Here is an 8,779-nt window from a genome sequence, read left to right as displayed (position 1 = left end):
CAGTCTCCAACAACTATAATGGCCTATCTCATGTCTTCAGTAAATCTTAAGGCTTGTTCTCAGTCTCCAACAACTCTTCTAACATGTCGTTAGTCTCCAGCAACTCCTCTGACATATTGCCCCAGTTTTCAACAACTCCTATAGCATGTTCACAGTCTCAAACAATTCCTATGACATGTTCCTATTCTCTAGCAAATCCTATAACATAACGCAGTCTCCAACAACCCCTATAGCATATCCCCAATCTCAGAAACATGAATGGCATGTCTCCTAAGGCTTGTCCCTAAGGACCTAACAAATCCTATAGCATGTATTTAGTCTCTAACAACTCATATAACATAACCCCAGTCTCCAACAATTCTTATAGCATGTTCCAAGTCTCAACAACCCCTTTGGTCTCCACAACCTCTATAGCATGTCCCCAGTCTCATTAACTTCAATGGCATGCCTCCTGTCTTCAGGGACTCCTATGGCGTGTTCTCAGTCTCTAACAACTCCTATAGCATATATTTAGCCTCTAACAACTCATATAACATCATCTCAATCTCCAACAACTCTTATAGCATGTTTCCAGGCTCAAATAACATCTATGGCATGTCTCCAATCCTCAACAACTCCTATGGCATGTCCCCAGTTCAATACACTTTTATAGCATGTCTACAGTCTCCAACAACTTCAATGGCATTGCTTGTTCTCAGTCTCTAACAACTCCTAAAGCATGTCTTTAGCCTCCAACAACTCCTATAATATGACTCCAGTCTCCAAAAAAATCTTACAGCTTGCTTCCAGGCTCAAACAACTTCTATGGCATGTTCCAAATCTCAAAATACTTCTATAGCATGTTCCCAGGTTCATACAGTTACTGTGACATGCTCTCAATTTCCAAAAACTCCTATAGCAAGATTTTAGTCTGCAACAATTAGCATTTTATATCCTTGGTCTCTACAATCTACTACATAATGTCCCTTGCTTCAATTAACCTCTAAATCATGTCCCCAGTCTTCAACATTGACTATTGCATGTCTGCAGTCTCTGACCATTTTTAGTACCATGTCCATTTTTGACCATTTTCTTTGTAGCAGGGGGTGTCCTTTGCATAGACAAAGTGATGACACTAGATAATAATAATATTACAGAAAATAATTTCATTAGACAGTATTATCATAATTATATCTTGAAAAAATGTATACATTTTCTACTATATTCTAATATTTAATTTTAATGTGGCTTTCCTTTTAAATGACTTTGTTTTCCTATTTGTATGTAAGTGGGATCTCCCCACCTACACCAAAAGCGAGAGAATAAAGACAGTAATTATATGGAAGAAGCATTTTCTTGTCTTTATGATTGCTGTGACCACGATTATCAGTAACGACATTCGCCCGCTACGCCTTTTTTTACGCACACACTAAAGGCTGTAACGCCACGGGAGATGGAAGCTCCCTACTCTGGTTTTGTTCCCGAAGTTTTCAGTAATTCTGAGAATCACAGCCTTCATCTCTCCGGTTTCCCAGGAACCCTCACCTTCTACGCTAAATTACAGCTTGCTTTATGGTACGCGCACTTAGTCGAACAAAGCGGGAGCCGTTGTGACTGTGACCGATATTTATGAAAACATAAAACGTATATTTTAAAGAGAACACAGTGTTTTCTGAAAGCGCACACTCATATTTTAAAGTATGTCAATTTAAACCTAATTAATAACAACCTTGGTGATCCCGCTTCCTCTCTTCTAATTGTGCTCCTGCATTGTCACCCTCTCACAATACTTTCTGATAAAGACTACAGGGGCCATTTAATTTCATATGCAGGCATGGCACCATTAGGATACCTAGCGCAGGAGAAATGCCATGTAGCCATTGGTGAAATGCATTTAGGTAAGAAGGGACTGCAAAGAAACTGCAAGATATCATCATTACTGTAATGCAAAAAAGAAAAGAAATGGGGTCCTGGGCAACTGGGGGCCCCAAATGCACAACATTGCAGCACTCCTTGCGATCTTGCTATTCTGTCATCAAGGGGTCCTGGAGAAGGTGAGGGCCCTGGGCAATTGCAAAGAACTATGACAAATATTACTGCGAGAGAGAGAGAGATTCTGGGTATTCCCAATATCCCCTGTAGATTACGCCTCAGTACACCAACCTAGCAGGGTGGAATATCTGCCAACAGCTGCAGAGCAGAGATCAATAGCCGGCAATAATGTAGTTGCCATCAAGAGATATAAAGGGCAGATCTTGTGGGAGAAGTAACAAGGAAGGGATGTGTGCAGAGAATGAAGATGCAGTCTGCTATGTGCAAACCTTTCGGCCCTCCTGTGGTGCCAAGGTGAGAGAAGTGCTTGATAATTTCATTTACAGCTTCTACACTCCCTGACATCACACCTGCGGGTTCTTCGCAGTGTCTAATGGCTATGGGATTTGCAGATATTAAATCAATGGTAACATTTATGTATAGCAAGACTTCGAATCATAGCTAAGGAAGTAAAGAAATCATATATGAGCCTATTTTAAACACCCAAGCTGCCAGGAGAAAACTACAGGGGGCACATACAAGATCAGTCAACCTGCACAAGGAAAGATAGCAGCAGTGATTGGTCTGTATTACAGGAGGTTCCTGCAAAGGTTTTGAAGTTGTTTTATATTTTATATATATATTTTATTTATCATATATATGTTGTTTATTGTAGGTCTCATTGTGTATCTTGGAATGATGGTGGGCGCGTTCTTGTGGGGAGGATTGGCTGACCGTATTGGCAGACGACAGTGTCTTCTCATCTCCCTCTCTGTCAACAGCGTATTTGCCTTCTTCTCTTCCTTTGTTCAAGGCTACGGGACCTTCCTCTTCTGTAGGCTTCTGTCTGGAGTGGGGTGAGTAGTCCAGGGACCTGGGAATCTTTAGACATCCCATAACCTTGAAAATATGAGATGGGAAAGGAGAGGGCTGCGTATATTTTTTTGTAGCCCTGATGAAGAAGGATTTGACACCCAGAACACATTGGCTGTATGTATCCTTTTGGGATAATATTAAACTGAATGTTTTTTTGGGCTCAGATATATGATTGCCTTGACAAATGTTTATTGGCCTAGAGACCCAGTAGTCTATCTCAAAATTTGAAGTTTCCAACTAAAACCAAGAAAGTGGCAGGCCCAGCAATGTCACCCCATCTATATACTGCTATGCTCTGGTCTAGCACTTGGCCAATATGCCTGAGCACTACATTATGGGAGGACGTCACGTGCTCCCCCCTACCTGGGGTATTTTGTAACGGCTGTGACAGAGGAATTAGTGGCGTGGGCTTGCTGAAAAGTGATTATCAGTGGGTTGAGAGGGGAACATACAGACACTCTTGTTTTGCCAAGAACCTGGGCAATTTAGATTACAGAAATTAAAAAATAGATAAGTAGAGGGTATCTTAAAAAAACAAAACAATAAGAAGATCTAGAAATAAAAAACAGCTAACATTATATGCAAGTCTCAACTTTTTTAGCTTAGTTCTTCCTCCCTATTGGTCCATTCATATGATCGACAACTTCACTGACACCTGAATAATAATAATAATTGGTAGGTTGGGAGGAATAAACCTGATTTTTATATGAAAAACATACATTTTCATATACCTTCATCGGCCTATATATTTGGAGTTATTGATCATTTTCAGATTTTGTTTTGTCAGTTTTTACTGAAGGTTTGTGTATGTCGTCATCATATCCTTTGCATGAGTTTATCACAATCCAGTCTTGTGACGGGTTCTCTTTACATCTCTTCCCAAAATCTCTATACAGCATGTTTCTCGAACCATCCTTGCAGTTATGTCACGGACTGTAGGTGTGTAATGAGCTGTGTAATTCAATGTACTGCTGATGCAATAGCCGATATGTGCACTGCCACTTACAATTAATGCATCCTAGTTGTCTCAGTTCAGTAACAGTAGCGGTGACAAGCTACCACTGGTTAATTGGAATCGGCTACTAATTATACTATCAAAAACATTTGAAAAAAAACTTTAAGTGCACTGAAAATGCATGGACTAAAACTGTAGCAAATTGACTTGCGGCTTATGAAAGTCGTTGGATGCTTGAAAAGTGGCTCAAAAGGTCCTACACCGATCTACTGCGCAGGAGTCAATTTCCATCACCCTATTTGACTTTGTTGTTCATATAAAAATTTTTAACCCTAAGTAAGTTACCTTAACCCTCATTTCTGACAGCTAAATACTCCAATGAACACTTAGAACTCTAGTTTCTTGGGTTTATTAGTGTTTATGATGACCCTTTTTTCTTCTAGGATTGGTGGGTCCATCCCCATCGTCTTCTCTTACTTCTCGGAGTTCCTGGCCCAGGAGAAGAGAGGCGAGCACCTGAGCTGGCTATGTATGTTTTGGATGATCGGGGGTATATATGCCTCAGCCATGGCTTGGGCCATCATCCCTCATTATGGTAAGACATTTAAATGTGGCATCTACTTTGAGGCACTCATTCCGTAAATAAACCAGTATGGATTGCACTATTGGACAACAGAAATTGCCCACTGCAGAATTTAGGGTTCTCTTAGTAGAAGCTACAGTAAGTCATATTAATAAATTATTTCCTGGATAGAGGATATCCATCATCATTATTCCTTTCCTGTCCATCCTTACTATCCCTGGCCCACCATTTCATTTGTTGAATTTCCATTATTTCATTCATGGAGGCTCAGCGTCACATGTGGGTGTTATCGCAGCTTTCTGTTTCCAAGATGGACAGATCCCTACCACAAGCTGCATGCATAGAAAGGATAGAGACCTGATGAGGATGTCTCAGGGTTTTAAATAGAAAATATAAATAAAAATGTATTTTTGCATTCACATCTTAAGGAGGAACCAGGGAATGAAAATAGTTTTAATTGTTTTTAGAACAATTCTTTCACATAAAAAGGTTTAAAAGAATGTCCATGTTCATAATAGATTAAAATATGTTTTATTGGTTACCTAAAATGTATCCTTGTAACATCGGAGTAGTCAAAAACACATACAAATATGAGCCTAGGCATTCACCTGGTACATGGAAATTGTAAAAATAAAATATGCGTGTTTGATATTTGATATTTTCTTTCAATAGAAGTTTTTTTTTTCCTAAAGTTGTATTTTATTGTATTATTTATTACAAAAACATTATTTTTAGGGGCAAACATACCTTGGTACTTTTTGGGCACCTGTTTTCTAATTTAAAAATTTAAATCACAATAGAATAAACATACTTGATGGCACATGGCAAAAGGAGCACAAAGGGATTTTGTTCCACTGCTTCTCCTTCTACAATTCCTTTGGATTTCTAATGAATGTCATTCATTTTATGTTTTCGTTACCTCCAAGGATGGAGCTTCCAGATGGGATCAGCCTATCAGTTCCATAGCTGGAGAGTGTTTGTGCTGGTCTGCGCTTTTCCTTCTGTGTTCGCCATTGCGGCGTTGAACACCATGCCAGAGAGTCCACGCTTCTTCTTGGAGGTAAGGCAATGACAAATTACCTTGAATTTTGCCCATTTAGGGAAATGTTTTGCTTGATATCCTAAGTGCTTTAAACTGGGTACACACATGCAATAATTGTTGTTGGAAAGGATCTTTCACGATCCTTTCCATTGACAAAAGACTGAAAGATGTGTGAACGATCACTGTACATACAGCGCCGTTCTGCTCTATGGAGAGGGTTACGACAAAGCAGCACCTTAACTTTCATTATGATCATTCCTCGTTCGTCGTCTGTGGATCTACCTAAGGCCATTATCGGAGGAGAATCAGCTGAGGTGTGTATGTAGCCTTAGTGCTGGTACTTACCTTGTAGCCACTCAACCATTATCAACTAGTGTATCCATTCACCATTGGAGCCATGAGAACATTCCAGTACTTTTTTGAGAATAAAGCACTCTCCCCACTGTTTGGAATGCCGGTTCTTATATTTAAAGCCCAATTGGACATTTAATTTACATTTTTTATTTTATGAATTTTTTCTCTGTTTTTTCTTTCTCCAAACAATATAATAAAATAATGAGGCTTTTGGGAACAACGGGCCTGGGAATGTTGAAAGAAGCTTCTGTAGCTATCAGAAGCCAATAAATGAAAACAAAACAACCTTATTTCTTCCCCCCAAATAGCTTTAAGCACTTTGGCAAACTATTGACATTTTTCAAAATCACATGAACCTAATAGGCTTTTCAGAAACAACTTTCACTTTCAGTCAACCATAATGGCCAGCATAAGACCTCTCCAGATGTTGAAATGGCCTTGTCAAGGCTCTTTTGGGTGTCATTTTTGGAAATCACGTATAATTTTAAGATGGTTTTATTCTGCTTACCCATACTTACTATATCCAACCTATCTTCTTTCAGAATGGAAAGCACGATGAGGCTTGGATGGTTCTCAAACAAGTCCACGACACCAACATGAGGGCCAAAGGTCACCCAGAAAGGGTCTTCTCTGTAAGTATCTGTATTGTTCATCATTCCATCACAATTCACAGCCACAAGATGTTAGCACATCGTGGATGGGTGATCGGACTTTTCAGGCTTTCACATGGTTTGTGAGCACAGTAATTAACATAGTTAGCATTCTGGTAGCTGCTTATATGCCATGAAATGGTAGAAGTACAACTCTTCTCCTGGTCTTCAGGGAAGTAAACAAGATTACAGATGGATTATGGTTAATAAGGAGCCTGTCTAGCTGATAGGAGAACATGTCCCAATGTTATTTAAATTGAATTAAGCATTTATATCTCCTCTAACAGTGGAGTCATTCTAGGGTAACCTTTCAGCTATCAAAACAATGCAAGCTAAGCATATCATTTAATGGGTTATCCCACCCAAAAGCTTTTGGTAAATGTTAAAGAATTAAACCACTTTACAGTTTATTTAGCTATCATGTACCTTAGGTAAGATCATCTGGGTTTTCACACCTGCTGTGCCAAACATGATAGATTCCCACATCCCTACAAGCAGTATTCTTCCAGAAGGAGCTGTAGGTGGGTGATGACCTCTGTATCGTTACCTAATATTTCAGTGTCTACCCAAAAACAGCTGGGTGGGTACTGAAAAGTGCCAGCTGGAGCGCCCAGCCAAAAAAGGGCTAGGGATAAGACTACCTACACGATTTTCAATATTTTATAGAAGAGAATGTAACAGGAGGAGCTGGGATGCACACATTTGGAAGGGGACAACCAAAATGCATGGACGGGACGGGAATTATGACAAGGAGGTCTCTTTGTTGGAGCATCTTCACCTAAAATCTTTTGTGTGCACTTGCCAATTACAACTATGGATTTGATTGGATTAAAAAGTCTGTTCATGGATGAGGTTGAATTATTTCAAATACAAATCCAGCTTCTTTTTTGTGAGTTCTTTTGTTTTTATTTGTTTTGTTGTTTATGTTTTTAGGTCACTCAAATCAAGACCATAAAATCTGAAGATGAACTGATCGAGATCCAGACAGATTCAGGAACCTGGTACAGCCGTTGGATGATCCGAATAGTCAATTTGTCGCAGCAGGTAGAGCTATGTTATACTGTTAACCAATAGGGAGTCAGTTCGAAGGTTTGGGTGCCATCTGTGATTCAATAATCATATCAAAAGCATTGGGGCAGCCATTTTGTGCGATGGAGCCATACCTGGGGCCTGGGTCAACAGCCTTTTGGTTTGTGTCAAAGGGCTAATCAGTCTGAGATGCTTCATAAAGTTAATTCATAATTGCATTAAAACAATTTCCTAACTGCTCTTTTATTTCCATATCATTAGGTTTGGGCTAATTTCCACCAATGCTTTGCCCCAGAGTATCGCCGAATCACCCTCATGATGATGGCTGTGTGGTTCACCATGTCCTTCAGGTAGGAGCTTTTACATCATATTGGAACCTGGCAATGGGGATATAATTTTTTGGCTTCTTGGCTATTGTGAGGAATCTGTGGTGCAAGGTGGTCTTGAACTTAAGACCCCAAAATGGCTGCCACTTGACTTCTCCAACATCCTTCCTATCTAGCATTTGCGTTACATTTCTGTTTGACTGCTGCCTCTAGATAACTGACATGAAGGTGTCTCAGTGCTCAATTTGACACACTTGGTTCATCAAATTGCCTGCATCACGGGGAAGTTACCGTCGTCATGGCAACCACTGCAGGCCCGTCTGTTTTCCTTCTCTTTGGACCCTGCTGTCGTTTCAGTTTGTCACTGTTTTGTTAGGGCACTGAGGGGCCCCTCCATAGCGAACGCACATTTCATCTTAAATTTAGCAGGACTGCAGGACTGACAGCCATAGGCACAACATCCCCATGGCTACCGGCCTCCAGCCTTTTTTCCTTCGCACAGCCTCAGCTTTCAGAATTACATTTGCGTCAGGTGTCCATTATAATTATCACACTGCACGGCAGAGTTGAAATTACAATGTTTTGCTGTGTGATCACGTACAACATGAACCGGTATCCTATTTTGTTTTAAAGTATGAAAATAGAGAGAGATCCTGCATCCAAAATACCAACAGGTATTTATTCATTTTACGGTTCAGCAGGAATTTATTAACTACAAAAAAAAAAACAAGCCACTGGCATTCAAGATACAGTTAGAAGCAGCAGGGCTAACAAATGAGAAGAGTCTGGAATCCCTGTTTTGGAGGATCATGGGCTCAGGATTAGGTGTTCTCACATTCACAGGTTACCATTTATTGATTTTAAAGCAAACCTGTGTCAATCCAAGTTAAAACTTGAATAGAAGTACATAAGGAGCAATTAGTTTCCAGTAAAAACGTAGATTAGGAGACAGTA

At 39.9% G+C, this 8,779-nt stretch overlaps 1 protein-coding gene across 1 annotated transcript in view; it reads left to right on the top strand.

Moving 5' to 3' along the window:
- SV2A (synaptic vesicle glycoprotein 2A) overlaps positions 1-8,779 on the top strand; it is a 66,540-nt gene that overhangs the window by 38,583 nt on the left and 19,178 nt on the right. The window contains exons 3-8 of the mRNA XM_072427685.1: positions 2,687-2,867; positions 4,285-4,436; positions 5,351-5,484; positions 6,363-6,452; positions 7,404-7,514; positions 7,761-7,849. Coding sequence (XP_072283786.1) covers positions 2,687-2,867; positions 4,285-4,436; positions 5,351-5,484; positions 6,363-6,452; positions 7,404-7,514; positions 7,761-7,849 — 757 coding nt within the window. The remainder of the gene's footprint in view (positions 1-2,686; positions 2,868-4,284; positions 4,437-5,350; positions 5,485-6,362; positions 6,453-7,403; positions 7,515-7,760; positions 7,850-8,779) is intronic.

This window comes from Pyxicephalus adspersus, chromosome 12 (genome assembly GCF_032062135.1).
Source record: "Pyxicephalus adspersus chromosome 12, UCB_Pads_2.0, whole genome shotgun sequence".
NCBI classification, from domain to species: domain Eukaryota; kingdom Metazoa; phylum Chordata; class Amphibia; order Anura; family Pyxicephalidae; genus Pyxicephalus; species Pyxicephalus adspersus.
The sequence above is the reverse complement of the archived record's forward strand: the minus strand, read 5'-3'. Positions and strand labels throughout refer to the sequence as shown.